The sequence below is a fragment of the Saccostrea echinata genome, unplaced genomic scaffold (assembly GCF_033153115.1).
Source record: "Saccostrea echinata isolate AGI-Se365-2 ecotype Australia unplaced genomic scaffold, CSIRO_AGI_Sech_v1 ptg000009l, whole genome shotgun sequence".
NCBI classification, from domain to species: Eukaryota; Metazoa; Mollusca; class Bivalvia; order Ostreida; family Ostreidae; genus Saccostrea; species Saccostrea echinata.
The window spans coordinates 13,717,420-13,735,269 of NW_026889758.1; the positions used below are offsets into that span (position 1 = coordinate 13,717,420).

At 34.6% G+C, this 17,850-nt stretch overlaps 1 protein-coding gene across 4 annotated transcripts in view; it reads right to left on the minus strand.

The window, feature by feature from the left end:
• The window catches only part of LOC133181812 (heterogeneous nuclear ribonucleoprotein K-like), a 31,380-nt gene extending 14,294 nt beyond the window's left edge, over positions 1 to 17,086 (minus strand). For 2 of the 4 annotated variants that reach the window (XM_061316431.1, XM_061316433.1), the window contains exons 1-3: positions 17,005 to 17,085; positions 2,094 to 2,177; positions 895 to 1,004 (exon numbers count right to left, since the gene is read on the minus strand). In XM_061316431.1, the coding sequence (XP_061172415.1) occupies positions 895 to 1,004; positions 2,094 to 2,106 (123 nt within the window). In that variant the 5' untranslated portion in view covers positions 2,107 to 2,177; positions 17,005 to 17,085. Of the gene's footprint in view, positions 1 to 894; positions 1,005 to 2,093; positions 2,178 to 17,004 lie in introns of those variants that run through there. The other 2 variants (XM_061316430.1, XM_061316432.1) reach the window with 2 other exon arrangements.
• Positions 17,087 to 17,850: the final 764 nt, after the last annotated feature.

The following is a 17,850-nucleotide window of genomic DNA, read 5'->3' on the forward strand; positions in this document are numbered from 1 at the left end:
TTATTCTGACTTTACAAGACCTTCCCACTTTTCACCCTATGGATACATAGCAAGCCTGCCACCATATGTTAACTTAATTGAACATTTCTTTGACTTTTTTGTGGCAGGAAGCAGCAAATGTTTGTGTTGGACTATAATGCTAGTTAATTTCCTTGTATTTCTACTAATTACATGACTGTTGAGTTCCAGGAAGTGTTGGTTTTGAATCAATAAGCTAGACCCTGTTGAAGCCCTCAGGTGACAAATTTTTACCTGGAATAACCCGTTATCTGATCATAACCTCCCTTATCAAACTCCAATTTTTCCCAATTATTGCAAATGAAAGGAAATTTTGCCAACTACTGGAAAGCTGTAATTCTGTTTCAGTAAGCCTTACTGGTACCAAATCATACAATAATGGTTATCATTTTACCCTTCAGCAAACACTATCCATAGAATGCAGTAATTTCCACTTTCACCTGTGTTTATACTTGCATCCTATTATTTCAATCATTTTCTACCACGAGTCAAAGTGTGAGTAACTATTTATTCATTCAGCTTAAAATGTTATGCTTAATAATGAAGGGTGTATCCCCTTTCCCCATCCTCCCTCCCACCCCCCACAAAAATAAAATTTATGGCTGCAGTTTTTCTTCATCTGACCAACAACTTAAATGTCAGGTGTTTTCTACACTAGGATCAAACAAGCTGTTACTTTTACACAAGATTCAGGCAGTAGTTAATGGCAACGGCAGACAATTTACATTGATAAAGCAGCCTCTATAACAATGTTTTTACCCATTGCCTGCAGATATAAATGTAACATTGTGTTTCTTGAATAATTCAGATGCCAACAAATAAAACTGAGATTAGTGAAGCCAGATATCAGTAAAGCTGATGGCTTTATCATCTTACCTTGCTGGCCAACAGAAACCTCAGCTCCACTTTGGGTCCATCACCCCTCCTTCGCTTATGATCATCCTCATCCTCCTCGTAATCGTCATCTAAAGGACGCTTCATTCCCACTGAAAATAAGATGCAACATGACTGACAAAGATAGTAGACATTGCCAAATATTCATTTCAAATGATACAGATTCCTTTTCTTGCTTATTTTCTGCTAAAGGTAACGGCCATTTATGTAAGCCCAAAAACACTCCCTTTTTCCTGGATGCTGCTGGAGAAAATAGACAAGGTTTTTCTTGTCTCTTCTTTCCCACAATACTATCATAACTCCTGTTGTTACTACCCACTCAAAAAAAGACAAAATATGAATCTCCTGATAGAAAAAAAGAACCTCCATATCAGACACGAGACATTCTGCACAAGAACAAATGAATGTGGCATTAATCAATACCAGGCACCCACCTGAGCCATAATAACCTAATGTCTTGAGGTCTCCAGTTGATTTTCATTCTTTCCTTTTTATCTCTAGTCATCCTACCTTGCCTCTAGATTTGCTGCACAGTATCTCTCCCTACCTACACCTACCTACTGGCCAGGTACAGGTGACAACACATCATATACCCACTAATCAATTTTCCTACCTTTCCTTTGCTTCTGTTGACATGGTTGCCAAGTAACAGCCAATCAGAAGCTGCCACAAGGAAGAAGCTTAAGGTACTAACAGTATAGCTTCTGTCCATTGTTGTGGACAATATTACATCATAGTAAGACTATCAGATGATACTTCTCACAACACTCCCCAATCAATAAAATCTACAAAGGAACCAGCTAATTTTTGTCCATCCATTTTTTTTTTTTTAGTGCAATCATTGTGTGCATTAATCAATAGAATACAGAACACAGTATCAGAGAACAGCTGTATTGATTTATAGGGTAAATTTTATGGTAGTCTCCTCGATACCATACACCTGCAGCAACCTGACATTTTAATGCTTCTCACAACACCCACACCAACTGTTTTATATTCAAAGGAAAACTTTAAAACTAGCACCATTTCTCAGAAACTCTTGGCTAAATTTTAGCAATGTTTAAGAAGGCAAACTTTGATCTGCTGACAAGTCAACTAGTTTAGATTCCTGTGTAGCGCTACAATTTTATGACTCAATTATATTGCTTCAACATAGCAGTAATAAACTCAATCTATCTTACTGTCATCATCCATGGTGACAAGTACAATTTCTAGTAAATGGTTCCCTGCTCTGTATCCAAAAGATGCTGTTTTATCAAATCAATCTGAAAAAAAAAAGACTGAGATGAAAAGTTCTGCAAGATAAACTCTACATAGTAAATAAAAAAAAAAAAACCACAAAGACCAAGTGCTAAATACTGCGACCTATTTCTGATTAGTCATGGCAAGATTTGCTGCAATAGAAGAATTAGTAGTCTCTCTCATGACACAAGATCAAAGTCACCACTTACAACATTATAATTTTTCCCATATTGATTACACCTATCTCTTGATCTTTCTGCTTCATTTCTCCATTCTGAAAGTGAGACAAGCTCAGGTATAAAATATTCAGTACCTGGTTAACACCGAGGACAAATTCTGCAAATAATTCAAGCCTAATTTCCAACCATCCTGCATTCTCAAAATTGACATGTTCAATATAGACATAACCATGCAAGCCGACTCTTAGCCTTCCATATTGTATGTATTTGATCTATAACCACTTCTTAAGCTCATTGGCCAATGTAATTTGCTTTCACTTATACATGGATTTTAAATGTACTCTGGTTTCTTTTTCAATAGTTCCAATTGATCTGTCGGAACATTTCTGTTGACAGAACTTTTATTTTGAAGCACACTGGTCCTCCCCCCACATCGACCTGTTCCCCTTGTTACACAAAATTTCTTTGCACCATTTGTCAGCATTGTTTTCTAACAAAGCACCTGCAATTTTTGTCTTGTTGATCAACATCCACAGCAAACAAGGCAAAAGTAACAGACATCAGGTTCCCAAATTTGGTCAATATTGAACAAACATTTGTTGATGCTTACTTTAAATGGATGTCACACAATGAGGGTTTCTCATGGATAAAATCAATAACCAAGCAGTACCCAGCTGTAATAGATTAGGTATTTTTACCCGAAAGACATATCTACAGAAATGGAAGTGTAATGGTTAAGGAGCAACAGGACATGAATACTAAAACACTGCATTATTATGGTTTCAAAACATCCAGGATAACAAATCTATGCATTGTTTTTCATAAAATGTATCATTATTAGTACCTTAACAGCACTCAATATATACATAAGCTTACAATAAATCCGCGCAACTTCAACACAGTTAAGATAAGCTGCAATATTGATAAAACATTTAAGAAAATTGTTACAGGCAGTTTACGTAATACAGTGTACTTGCATTGGTTGGTATAAAAGTGAAAAACAAACCAACTTTTGCTACATGATACTTTGTTGCATATTACAACCTTTGCCAACAATTACATTGTTGAGCATAATAGTTAAAAAAAACAAAACAAAAAAAAAAAACAAAACAAAAAAAAAAAAAAACCCTGCAACTCCTGCTGTATGAAACAGGAAGTTTTATCTCATTTTATCAAGACAGTCTATTTAAAGCCATTCAAAAAAGGTTTTTAAAAATTCTACTACAAAACACTGAGTAAAATAATCAGACATTGGAACTGAATAGCTCACCCATTGTCCCCTTTGTTCACTATGAACAAAGAAAATGAAGAAAAACATCTTTTGTTTTTAGGATCAATGCTTCAAAGTTTGCCTAGTCTACTTGGCTATTACTATACCCTTTATCACACTTCAAAAATCAGCTCTCTGAAGGTCTGCCTTAAATTCAGGAATAATCCTCATTTTAGAATGAATAGCAAAATAATACAGTTTTTATAATCACTACTGACAATGATTTGATTTGGCAATATAGTTGAATTAGGTAGTACAGTTCACTATTCCTGCCTAGAATTTATTTATTTATTTATTTATTTTTTGGTAGAATCTACTGAATTGAGCATTTACTTCTGTTTATCAGATCAGGCCTTTCAAAATATGCCAGTACTGGGTAATTTTACCCAGCTGAAATCATGACAGTACCAGCCAAAATATTTGATAGAGAAAAATTTTATTACACATGTAATTGATTAAAATTGCTTCCATAAGGTACCTCCTATTTTTGTAAAAGTACCGCCTGTTTCTAATTTTTTGAAAGCCTGCCTGATGGCATAGAACAACTGCATAATAAGGGCCCTGACACTTGATAGGCCTGAAATAACATAATGCATGTACATGCACTACCCCCAAAGACAAGTGTTGTTGGAATTTCTGTTTCAATGTTGGTTCTTTCATTACAAAGCATGAACATTCACAAGATCAAGCATGAACATATACTGAATCACCTGGCAACCATATAAAATCAATATTTTAAATTCTCCTGCAAACTAAATAGAATATTGGAGTCTTTGAATTCTCTATCAGAGAGAGAGAGGGAAAAAACTATCCCCTTTTTCAATCAACTTCAATGCACACCATACGGCATTGAGATCTTAGGGTATTTGTCTCTTAATAATGATTTCTCCCTCAACTATGAGATTCTTTGTTATAGCTCCTGTCTTGAATTATTCATAGAAATTGATATATTGTAAAAAGTTGTCCTCAGCTAATGACTTTTGATATAAAAAACAGCCGTGTTGTTGATATTGATTGGACAGGTGGAGAATGTCAGGTGAGAAGGCTCTCTCACCTTCTTCATATGCTGCAACCAATCCGACAAAATCACAACTTTATTACAAAACTAGGAGAACCATTCTTAACTTAATCAGCACTTTTTCATAATGCCAGTGGTTGGAATGATGGTAGATTAGGAAAGGTGTGAATTTTCATTTCCAAGCATGACAGTCCTTGGTTTTGTTGTCCTTTTTTTTCCCTTGTTACCCAAAGTTTTATAAAAGCCATATGAAATTAAATTTTACTTATTTTTCATTAAAAACAAAATCTTATAAAGCTGCAAGGGTCAGTAATTCTTTAATGCATTTCCCCCATAACCCATTAATTCAATTCTCAATACAAAGCATATCAAGACAAATAAAATCAATCATTTTTTCTTTCTTCATTACTTAGGTCATATTTTTGAAATCTTACCCTTATCAGCTAATAAAATGTTCCACCCTGTCCAGCAAATCAAACAGGAAGCTAAATTGAGGCTTGAGAAGTTTGGGATTCCCAAGTTTCCTACTTTCGTTTTGATGGTGCGTTTAGTATGTATTTAGGAGTCCCTCTTATCATATAATGCAACAGTGTAAGTGTAGTGTTCTTGACAATCAGGACGTGTCCTGACACGAATCACAGAGCACACAAAAGAACTGCACAATGCATATCTAATGGGTTTTATGAACTATTGAAAATTGCAGAAAAACTGAAATAAAATTCTGCAAACTTTTTTTTTTCTCTTGTTTTTGTTTTCAATTGTCTCCATTTTTCAGAACAAAGATATTAGAAAAAGAAAAAGTCTCGGACAAGACTGTAGCTTTACTTGTTTGTACTTATTTCTCTTGTGAAACTACTACAAAATGTTTTTTTTGCAGTTGATTTGATTCTTTGCATCCATCTTAACTTTTCCTTATTGAATCTGATACAAGACGACAGAACTGAGGTGTCATTTATGTGCTGTAATACTCTCAGTTATATCATTTCAGTTGCTGCAAAGCGGCTTCAAGTTTCCACTTATTTATCAGAGTTAATTCTTTATAATCCATCTTTCTAACTCTCTTGTCTCTGCTTCATCCACATGAAAACAAAGTAACACACTAATAAACTAAAATTTTATTTCATGACATCATGAAATTGTGAGTTAATTTGCTGTGGGTGATTAGATAAAGATGAGTATTGATACAAAAAGAGTATCTAATACAATTGAACTTTGTTATTTTGAACTTCTAAATCTCAAATCAGTCTATGTGAAAGTCACCGAACCGTTGGTTTTTACCGGTAAAATTTGGTTCAGGTTGGGAAAAAAATTCAGGATATAGGACCGATTTTCAGATTAAAAAAATAAGGCCTAAAAATCTGAATTTACATGTACATATGGTCTTATTGCCCACACATATCCTTTATTTGATCCATTTAGCTGTAATACATGATTAATTTTCATCTTTAAGAATCCTGTCATGATCGTTCATCTCCAATTCAAATTTCCTCTGTCATGGAATAGAAATCTATAAATAGCTCATAGTACGTTGATTCGGTTGGGGGAAAATCATTTTCATTATTAAATATGAGTAACCATTATGAGTTATTTCAAGAAAATATATTAAAGTGCATTTTAAGCTAAAATCTTTGACATGGTTATTTCGTTTGTGTCAACTAACCAGAAAGAGAAAATTTTATGCAAAAATTATTAATAGTAAGGTTGTGCATTTCAAATTTAAGGTTCAATTTAACAATAAGAATTACCCCATCAACACCCCATTTTAATCTCTTTATTATAATAATGCATGAATTTAGAGAAAAAAGGTCGGTCTGGTAAGTAATGATTGGTCTGGTAAATTATTTTTACCAGACAATATGTCCTGTAAAAAGTTTAGACTTTTGCGTAGACTGTAAAATACCTTGGATATGTTGAACCGAGTTAAAATCCCACTCTTTGTGTATATTAACTTTGATATCTCAAATCACTGGATAAATCTCAGTTTTTTTTCTCAGACCATTAGAGTTCGATATGTTTGACTCTGTATCAATATTATATAAAATTAAACACTGTAAACAAACTGATACAATTATAATTTTGGGGCCTTATGTGCCATGGACTGATAGTGTCAAAAATAAACAAAGGCTTATGCATGCTAAATAATTAACTCACCTCTTTACAGTCAGTTGAAAAACTAGGAAGGATATAATGAATTAATCTAATATTATTCTATCTATCAATGTCTAAAACATTGTTTTTTGTTGCTTTTCTTTTTTTTTTAGCAATTGCACCTTATAGCTACGACACGAGTTATGATCAGGAATGGTATACTGCATACATAAAGGAGAAACACAGTAATAAAAATAAAAATTTTCTTTTGCCAATGCGAATGACATCTTTGGTTATCCTATTCCGACAGGAATGCTCACCATTGCGCAGTATTTTCAAAAAGATTTTCCACATTCCAAAGAAGGAAATATATTTGAAATAAAAGGAAACCAATCTTGGTGAGGGGTCTGAGGGCTGCCTCAGGCCCCCAGTGGGTTCAGGGCAGAGCCCTGGTAGGGGGCCCAGGGAGGCAAAGCCCCCAGCCAAAAACGAAAAATTACATGTAGCGTTATTGAATCGTTTAACTTATCTCTCAGGCCAAGAAAAAGTACCTTGTTTTTTTTTCATATTTCTGTCACTATCAATAACCTAATTTTACCTAGAATAAAGCTATTTAAAAAACTTTTTTTTTACCATTTTACTGATTTATTACATGGACTTTTGACTACTGAGGATTTTCTTCAAACTACGGTAGGTGTCTATAAAAACATTTTAACAACTTAAGAACCCTCTCTACACTGCACACTAGGTTCTATGGTATTTTTCTGCAGTTAGAGTGATCTGCCCTTAGATTTAAATTCTAAAAATTAGAAATTTACAGTATATTACTCAATTTGTAATCAATTCAAGTATTCTCAACATTTTAAAAGGCCAAGATAAATTAACTGAACTTGTTATTTACATGTAGTTTCTCTATGGAGGTAAACAACAGTGATTTCTATTCACTGGTACTGTGTTGTGTTTGAACATTTTTCCTGGGGGTAAATGCCACGTACCATATAGTGAAAATTAAATAGAAAAGCTCAATATTAATACCTTTATACAATACATTTTTCTCAATGTCCAAAAAATATTTTGCATTGGTGTAGAGAGGGTCCTTAATTGTTTGTGCTTAGAATTTCATACTGAAAATACATGTACTACAAATCCATATTTAGTTCCTTTCACATCAACTGGTCTGGGCGATTATTCAAAATTAAGAAAATAATTTATTTAAAAATTTAAGAACTTTTAAACACAGTACCAAAAACTTGAAATATTCTGCAATCTTAGACTAAAATTTCATTTTATATAAACCTTTAAATTTATTTACTATTTTGTAAAGAACAAAACAATTAAATAAATGGATACAAATTAAGACCACATAAAAAACCTTCTCAAATGAGAAAAGTAATACCTTCTGGTATTTTAAGAGCACAAATAAACGAGAATACAAATTTTATATTCTCAGTTTGAGGAAATTCTGTAAGAATTCCTACATCTCAGGCACGACTGAAAAAAGAAGACTTTTATCTGTTAAGTCTTAAAATTATATCCACCTAGATATAAATATTTGCTGCTGTGTTTGATATTTTAATCTTGACCTAGCTTGTCTAGTGACAGTAAATGTTTAAAAAAAAACATTTATTTTGAATTCCTGTTCGACATTGCAGGCAGTAGATACCTGATGCTTGTGCCAATGAAGCCACCAATTTCAAATAATCTCTTGCCAATCTTGGTCATATCCTGTAAAGCTAAAGTTATAATTGCGATTGTTGACTTGGAATTTTTAATGAGGTTGGAATTATTCATTAAAAATTTATTCTCTAAACTTTACTCTCACATGTTGCGGCCTAACGTTAGTTGTAGTACGTAAAATTTTGATCAAATCCAGCTTTTATGAAAAAGAGCGCATTCAAGGGAAGCTACTCTAGAACATGTAGATGGTCACGATAAAATCTACGAATTTCACGTACCAAACTTGGCAAAATCCCAATGACAGAAATCTCATAACCGGCAAAATTTTTCATACAGGCGGTTAATTTTGCTGGTTGCCGGCTCTTATTGAAAACACTGCATTACGGCTACTGAGCTATGCTCAACATCATAAAAAATATTCAACAATTAAAAATTTCAAGAAACATATTTTTTAATAGATATATAATGTGGGCCCATGGATTACATTATGGGCCCAAAACCTTTAAAAAGTAATGGGCTCACATTGCCCAAGGTTTCTATTGTTAAACACAAATCTGGTTCTGGGTTCTATATTAGTAATGGTGATGTTATCTTGCTGAATGTAACATGTTCAGACAGAAATCTAACTAAAAAAAAAAAAACGCTTAAGTGCACATTAATACACATGTGAAAGAGGGTACTTAAGAACTTAAGAGATAACAAGATGTGTTTGTGAAACACTGATGCCCCCGTATGGCAGCTTATGTCGAAGGTTAAAGTTTCTCAAATGCAAGTCAAAATCCAGGCCAAAAGATAAACAAGAGGCCCATGGGCCACAACGCTCACCTGAGTCAATATGGCCCTGCTGTTCTTCGTCAGCAGATTTCTTCTCCTATATTTCTCCTATATATTCATATATAAAGCTTTGATCGCCTGTTCTAGGCATACCCTACCCCAAAGTGCCATGTTTTGAATGAAATTGAATATAAACCTTCTGAGGATGCTTCTATCTTCATATAACTAATCATGATTTTGCTGTTCTTTAAAACAGAATTTTAAATATGTCTAACACCCTACCCTGGGGGGGGGGGGGGGGGAGGTCATGATTTGAACAAACTTGATTGTACACTACCTGAGGATGCTTCCATATCAATATGACTGATCATGGCTTTGTTGTTCTTGAGATTGAAGAAGATTTTTAAAGATATTTCCTGTATATGTTCTATTGTAAAACTTTGATCCCCCATTATGGCCCCACCCTACCACTGGGGGATGCCTTAAACTAGCTTGAATCTACAATATTTGGGGAAGATTCCATATCAATATGACTAATTGTGGCTTTGTTGTTCTTGAGAAGAAGATTTTTAAAGATTTTCCCTATATATTCCTATGTTAAAATTTGATCCCCCATTGTGGCCCCATCCGTCTCCCGGGGGTCATGATTTGAACAAATTGGAAGCTACACTTCTTGAAGATGGTTCCATATCAATATGACTAATTGTGGCTTTGTTGTTCTTGAGAAGAAGATTTTTAAAGATTTTCCCTATATATTTCTATGTAAAACTTTGATCCCCATTGTGGCCCCACCCTACCCCCGGGGGTCATGATTTGAACAAACTTGAATCTACACTACTTGAGGATGATTCTATATCAATATGACTAATTGTGACTCTGTTGTTCTTGAGAAGATTTTTTTTCTATATATTCCTATACAAAACTTTGATCCCTCATTGTGGCCCCACCCTACCCCCGGGGGTCATGATTTGAACAAACTTGAATCTACACTACCTGAGGATGATTCCATATCAATATGACTAATTGTGGCTTTGTTGTTCTTGAGAAGAAGATTTTTAAAGATTTTCCCTATATATTCCTATGTTAAAATTTGATCCCCCATTGTGGCCCCACCCTTATCCCGGGGGTCATGATTTGAACAAACTTAAATCTACACTACCTGAGGATGATTCCATATCAATATGACTAATTGTGGCTTTGTTGTTCTTGAGAAGAAGATTATTAAAGATTTTCCCTATATATTCCTATGTATAACTTTGATCCCCCATTGTGGCCCCACCCTAGCCCCGGGGGTCATGATTTGAACAAACTTGAATCTACACTATGTAATGAAGGTTTCACATAAGTATAAACTTTTCTGGCTCAATGGTTCTTGAGAAGAAGATTTTTAAAAGATGACACCAAATTTTCACCAATTCTTAATTATCTCCCCTTGGAAGAGGGCGTGGCCCTTCATTTGAACAAACTTGAATCCCCTTCACCCAAGGATGCTTTGTGGCAAGTTTGGTTGAAATTGGCCCAGTGGTTCTGGAGAAGAAGTCGAAAATGTGAAAAGTTTACAGACGGACGGACAGACGGACAGACGGACAGACAGACAGACAGACAGACGGACTACAGACAAAATGTGATCAGAAAAGCTCACTTGAGCTTTCAGCTCAGGTGAGCTAAAAATGTTGATACCCAAAGAAAGATCTTGTCTCGAGGAAAACACCTGTGAAATTTGAAAGACCTAGATACAACTGTTCAAAAGTTATGGCGAAGGTTAAAGTTTTTTAAATAAAAGTCCAAGGTCAAGGTCAAAGTGGTTGGTATCCAAAGGAAGATCTTGTCACAAGGATTACATATGTGAAGTATGAAAGCCCTAGCACCAACCATTCAAAAGTTATGGCCAAGGTTAAAGTTTTTCAAAAGTAGGTCAAACTCCTAGGTCAAGGTCAAAGGGTCAAAGTGGTTGGTATCCAAAGGAAGGTCTTGTCACAAGGATTACATATGTGAAGTATGAAAGCCCTAGCATCAACCATTCAAAAGTTATGGCCAAGGTTAAAGTTTTTCAAAAGTAGGTCAAACTCCTAGGTCAAGGCCAAAAGGTCAAAGTCGTTGGTATTCAAAGGAAGGTCTTGTCACAAGGATTACATATGTGAAGTATGAAAGCCCTAGCTCCAAGCATTCAAAAGTTATGGCCAAGGTTAAAGTTTTTCAAAAGTAGGTCAAACTCCTAGGTCAAGGTCAAAAGGGTCAAAGTGGTTAAAATCCAGAGGAAGGTCTTGTCACAAGGAATACACATGTGAAGTTTGAAACCCTAAGCACCAACTGTTCGAAAGTTATGGCCAAGGTTAAAGTTTTTCAAAAGTAGGTCAAAGTCCAAGGTCAAGGTCAAAAGGTCAAAGTGGTTGGTATCCAAAAGAAGGCCTTGTCACAAAGAATACACATGTGAAGTTTGAAACCCCAAGCTCCAACTGTTCAGAAGTTATGGCCAAGGTTAAAGTCTCATAAAATTTTGCAAAAGTGGGTCAAACTCCAAGGTCAAGGTCAAAAGGTCAAATATGACGGTACCCAAAGAAAGGTCTTGTCACAAGGAATACACATGTGAAATATGAAAGTCATAGCTCCAACCAATCAAAAGTTATGGGCAAGGTTAAAGTTGACAACAGACAGACAGACAAACAGACAAACAAACAGACAAACAGACAGACAGGACAAAAACAATATACCCCCGGGATCTTTCGATCCGGGGGCATAATAAAAACTGTGGAGTGTGGACCAACTTCATTTCCCTCTGGCTCAATTTTTTTTTAAGGAATTTACTTCCTGTTAAAGAAAGTGCACTACTTTGTCAAAATATACACAATTAATTCTTGATAAACCGCCGCCTTTTGTATTTTAGAAATCATGGTTGTATAACAGATTTGGCAATGAATTGAATTTCCCATCTTTGGGGAAACAAGAAAGAGAGTTTCTGTTCTTGGAAATAAAACATTTAGCGTTTATATTCTTAGCATTATATAAAAACACATTTCAAAATTTGAAAATGACTCAAATATTTTTTTTTTTTTACACGTACAATACTTTTGTTTTAAAACACAATACACAATTATAAAATAAATACACGCACATGTACACAGGTACAGGCATGTAAATCTGAATGTATGATGTTAAAAAAAAATGCTATATTGATCATTGTGATCTGTTGCCGATAGTATGTAAAATGAATTTCTGTCAATTTATACATTAACTTTTTATGGCATCATCGTTGCTAAAACTTTCGCAGTTAATACTCTATCACTAATTTTAAAGCAAACTTTGCACTGTTTGAAGTAGGGATCATCGAACTAATATCGTTGGGGAACTGAAGTTTAATAACCCTTTCGTGGTGAAGCAATGATTAAATCATTTTTAGTAAACAGAAAACAGAATTATAATTATAGTTGATGCTAAAAATTATTGTTTATTTAATTCTTTATTTACATGTACCCTGTCTGCCTTCACAATGGTGATATAGATAGCAACAACCAATTAGCCGCTTCACTGACCACTTGCACATGTCGGAATATCGTAGGAGTGAAACGGTTCACCATGGTATCGATTCACCGCGGTATTTTTTCTCGTTTTGATACACGGTGCAAAATCTCTAATTTTCTGTTAGGTTCATTTTTGGGTAGGGATAGTTATTAAGTTGGGTTTGGCATAAGAAAAAACACGTTATTCAGTATAAAAAAGTAAAGAAAACATAAATTTTTGATGACTGATAGTTTGTAAAATAAATTTTTGACAGTCAAATAATTCTAATCAGTATCTTCTAGTCAATCTGCAAATAAAAATTCATAAATTAAGTGACTAGATTTAGTAAAAGAAAGCATAAAACAAGGTTGAATTTGTTTCTTTCTATCAAAATGTATTGTATCGAAAATAACCGTACCGAGACAAAATTATACAATACGTATCGAACCATGAAGGATGTGTATCATTTCACCCTTAGTATATCGAGATAATTGACACTATGAAATTGACATTTGTTGTGAAAACTGGGTGGCAGATGGCGGTATGCGAATTTGGCGTTATAAAGAAAATTATATATAGCATGAAAAACGTTCTTGAAAAATCATGGCCGTATTGCAAGAATGGCGATAAATCGGATGGCCGTAATCGAGAATTGACTATGTTCATCATTAACATCTAGATTCTATCTTCCTGTCTGTGCGTATAGCAACCTCCTTTTTCCCCATTTGTGTCTCCCTTTTAACACCTCTCCCCCATCATTTTCAACCCAAACTAATACTTATTCCATGTTTAATGAGAACGACACTAGTAAATATGCACTGTAATAAACACACATGGAAGGAACAAATTCATACAGATTTTATCTGTAAGACATTGCCCCATAAAATTGGTAATGTTACAGAGGGAAAACAGTGTCTTAAGCCAGTTGACCCCAGATTGACCATGCAAAGGGAAATAACTTAAGTCAATGTGAAAGTCGTCTATAGTCAAAGAACAAAAGGCCAATGGGCCACAATGCTCACCTGAGTAAATATGGCCCTTTATTCTTAATCAGCAGATTCTTCTTCCTTTATATTCCTATGTATAACTTTGATTGCCGATTGTAGCCCCACCCTACCCCCCGGGGGTCATGATCTGAACATACTTGAATCTACACTACCTGTCAGAGGAAGCTTCAATATATAGTTATGACTAATCAAGGCTTTCCTGTTCTTGAAAAGCTTTTTAAGGATTTTTCATATGTATTTCTATTGGCCATTGTGGACCCACCCTAAATCCTACCCCCTGAAGGTCATGACTTGAAGAACTTGGATCTACACTAGCTGACAATACTTTCCTACAAATATGACTTATCACGACTGCTGCTGTTCCAGAGAAAAAGATTTTTTCTATGTATTCCTATGTAAAACTCTGACTGCTCATTGTGGCCCCACCCTACCCCCGGGGGTCATGATTTGAACGAACTTTAATCTACACTAACTGAGGGTGCTTCCATATGAAAATGACCCATCATAGCTTTGCTGTTCATGAGAAAGTTTTTATTTTTCCATAATAATTAATATACCAATGTAAAACTTTTTACATCCATAGTGGCCCCATCCTACCCTAGGGGGTCATGATTTACTATTTCTTAATTATCTCCTCTTGGAAGGGTGTGGCCCTTCATTTGAACAAACTTGAATCCCCTTTCTCTAAGGATACTCTGCAACTGACCCAGTGGTTTTGGAGAAGAAGTTGAAATTTTTAGAAGTTTATTATGATGACAATAGACAACGGAACAGATTTTGTTCAGAAAAGCTCACTTGAGCCTCCAGCTCAGGTGAGGCCAAAAAATTGTCTGAACCATATCTATTTACATCTGTGATGCATGTATAAACAGTAAGCTCATTGACAATTTCGTGATATCTGTAATTGTTTTCAATATCATTATAGCATATAGGTCTTAAATGGCATGAAATTAATTTAATAATTTCAAAACATCAGAGGATTGCTACTGTGAAGATGGCTTTACATTGGACAATTAATTACATTATCCTCCCCAAATAATTTGAAAAGGATTACTTTATGATTACATTATCCACATGAAAAAGCAATGGACACAGACTTCTTGCAGCCAAGAAGGGCATCGCCATTACGATTTTCTAAGGAAAAGAAAAAGTCACGGATACCTGAAATTTTCTGGGAAAAAGTGTAGGGTCTGGAATTTGGCTGGGAAAAAAAAACACAGGGTGGGTCGGGTATCCGGAAACACATTTTTTGGCCTGAGCTAAAAAAACTGACTAAGTCAAATCATTTGATGATATCCAATCGCAAGGCATATGAATATCTAGCATTAGAATAAAAGTGCACATTATCAAACTAAAAATCTACTGATAAATGTGATTTCATTACTTGTATAATTTGCACACATGATCATAGTTCATTATTCAGATTTCAAGATTCATTTTTTGGATGAAAGAAATCCACAATCACAAAAAGGTTTGACATGATTAATTTTATGGTTATTTTCAATGCACCTCTGAGCTGAGTAAATGATCAAAGTACTTGACCTTTGTGCCCTTAGCAGTGAAGATTGAAAAAAAAACACACACGTGAAGTCCAAGTTTAATTATCTACTCTCAATAATATTTTTTAAAATAATTATCACCCAGTATAACAGCGAATTACCAGTGTGTGTACAAAGCGACTATAGAAAGTGATTTACAGTATTCGCGAGGCAAAAAAAAAGCTCGCTGTAAGGGGTGCAAAAAGAGAAGAAATGGGACTGTTGATCGTGAATGGAATAAATGGAAGATGAAAGCCAGATAGTAATTGGAAAAAATAAGAAAGTTTATATATGTAGAAAAAATCAGAAAAAGTACACTGTGCAGCTAGTCTGTCTGCCATCTCGACGACATCCGAGCATCATGATCTGGGGTTGTTTGTGTATAAAAAGAAAAGGAACTTTAACTAATGCAGAAGGTAACATAAACATGGTAAATGCAAGAAAATATATTGAAATATTAGACAACCTTTGGCCCGTTTTAGCCAGGCATTTTCCAGATAACCAGTATGTATTTATGGACGACAAAGCTCCCGTTCACAGAGCAAATTTTGTAAGAGAATACATCGCCATAACAACACATAATTACAACAGCATGGCCTGTCCAGTCTCCTGGCCTCAATATTATTGAGAACATTTGGTTAAAATTAAAAGGACCACTGGAAACCCATGCCGAATTCATTTACACAAAAGATCAACTTATGGTGGAAATTCGGACTACCTGGGTAAATGTACCAACCTCCTCCATTAAGGACACCTGTGTAAGACAATTCCTGGCAGACTAAATGAAGTATTAAAGATGAAAGGCAATTTAACAAAGTATTGAGGGAAGATAAACATTTATTAATTGTTTAACAGATACTAAATATCAAAGGCAAATAATCATGTTCCTTGACTGTATTGGTGAGGGCCTGATTATTCTAACTAGGTCCCAACAGCAGGGCTCTCACACCAGTTTTTGGGACTGGGCCGGGGCCGTGAAAATTGGGAAAATTAGCGACCTTTGGAGGAAATTTGGGAAAATCATAACTAGACAATATCCATTAAATTCATTATATATTGAGTTTCTGGTGGTTGTTATTAACTAAAGTTCTGTTTTGTAATATAGAGAAATATGAATAACAAGTTTAGGAACTACATATTTTACTAAACGTTCTTTAATATTTGGGGAAGTGACCAATTGGGAAAATTAAAACATTAAATTGGGAAAAAAGGTACCTGTTTTGAATTGGGAATAGGGCCTTCAAACGGCCCCAATTATAGAGAATTGAGAGCCCTGCAACATGTGCAAGTGAGGACAGAAGAAATATTTCTGGACCCAGGACCATGTCTAGATTTTGATTCAAAAGCTTTCACTTTAGCACTTTTCAGTAAGTTTAATCAGGGACCTATATACTATATATGTTAGTATATAGGTCCCTGGTTTAATATTTCCTTCAATAAATACTACAACAATGGCAACTCATCTATGCCGCTGAACGTCTTGATCCGCCTATTTGCTTGTCCTTGCATGCTTTATGTCCATGAAGTTTAGTTTTGCTGCCTTTCACGCTCTCCTCATTATCAGTATTAATAAAGCTTTTAAAATTAAAAATATTTTGCACCCTGTGCATAATAATATTTATTACTTGAGCCAAGAATCACCACATACGACCATATAAATGACTTGCACAATTTTTAACCACGCCGATATCGCGATTATGGCTCATGTGAGCATTCCAAATGACCAGCCAAATAAAGCTGAATAAATTTTACCTGTAATATTTATAAAATGAATATTATATTGAAATAGTATATGTTATACCTAAAAAGAAACTGCATGGATGGATAGAAGAACTCGGTCTTTTTTCTTTTCCTTGTGCACTGGTATGGATACTACAAGATGGCCGCAGCGTGGGTTCGATCGTTAATTTTCGACAATTTCCGTGAAACCATGTGACCTTTTCTGGGAAAAGCAAAGTCGGTAGGTCATGAAATACTCGATATGAATGAGTTATGCATGCGCGGATCTAGAGGGGGAATCGGGACCCCTCCCTGAAATTTGCAGAGTTATTAAAAGAATATACCGAAGTATATCAAAAATAACTTTGGTCCCCTCCTAGAAAACGTGGACGTGGACCCCACCACCATCAACACGAAATAGAAGAATGGACTTTACGTTTTGTTTTGTTTGTTTTTATTATTATTTTTTAATTTTTTTTTATTTATTTATTCATTTATTTATTTATTTTTTTTTATTATTATTATTATTATTTTTTTTTTTTGCTTGACGAGATTCGCCCCTGAGCTTTTGAACAGATTTATATCTTAACCTATATTTCAAAAATTCTGCATAAAGTTTTAATTCTTACAATAATTTTGGATTCTACAATGCCAATTAAACTATATTCAGTTAAAACTCCATGATTAAATTCCATACCAAAAGCATTAAGTGAGGAACTATATTTTGTGGCGGAATTTTTTTTTAGAAGAAAATGATCATTTTTTTCTCTTTCGAAGTATTTAAAGTATGTTAAGTTTGGATTCCTATTTTTACATGCAGTCTTCACACAGAGTTATTTTGTGCAGTGAACTGTTTTATACTGGTCCTAAATTATATACAAGTAATAGCTTTTCAAAAAGCTTGCCTGACTAATCAATCAATATCTAT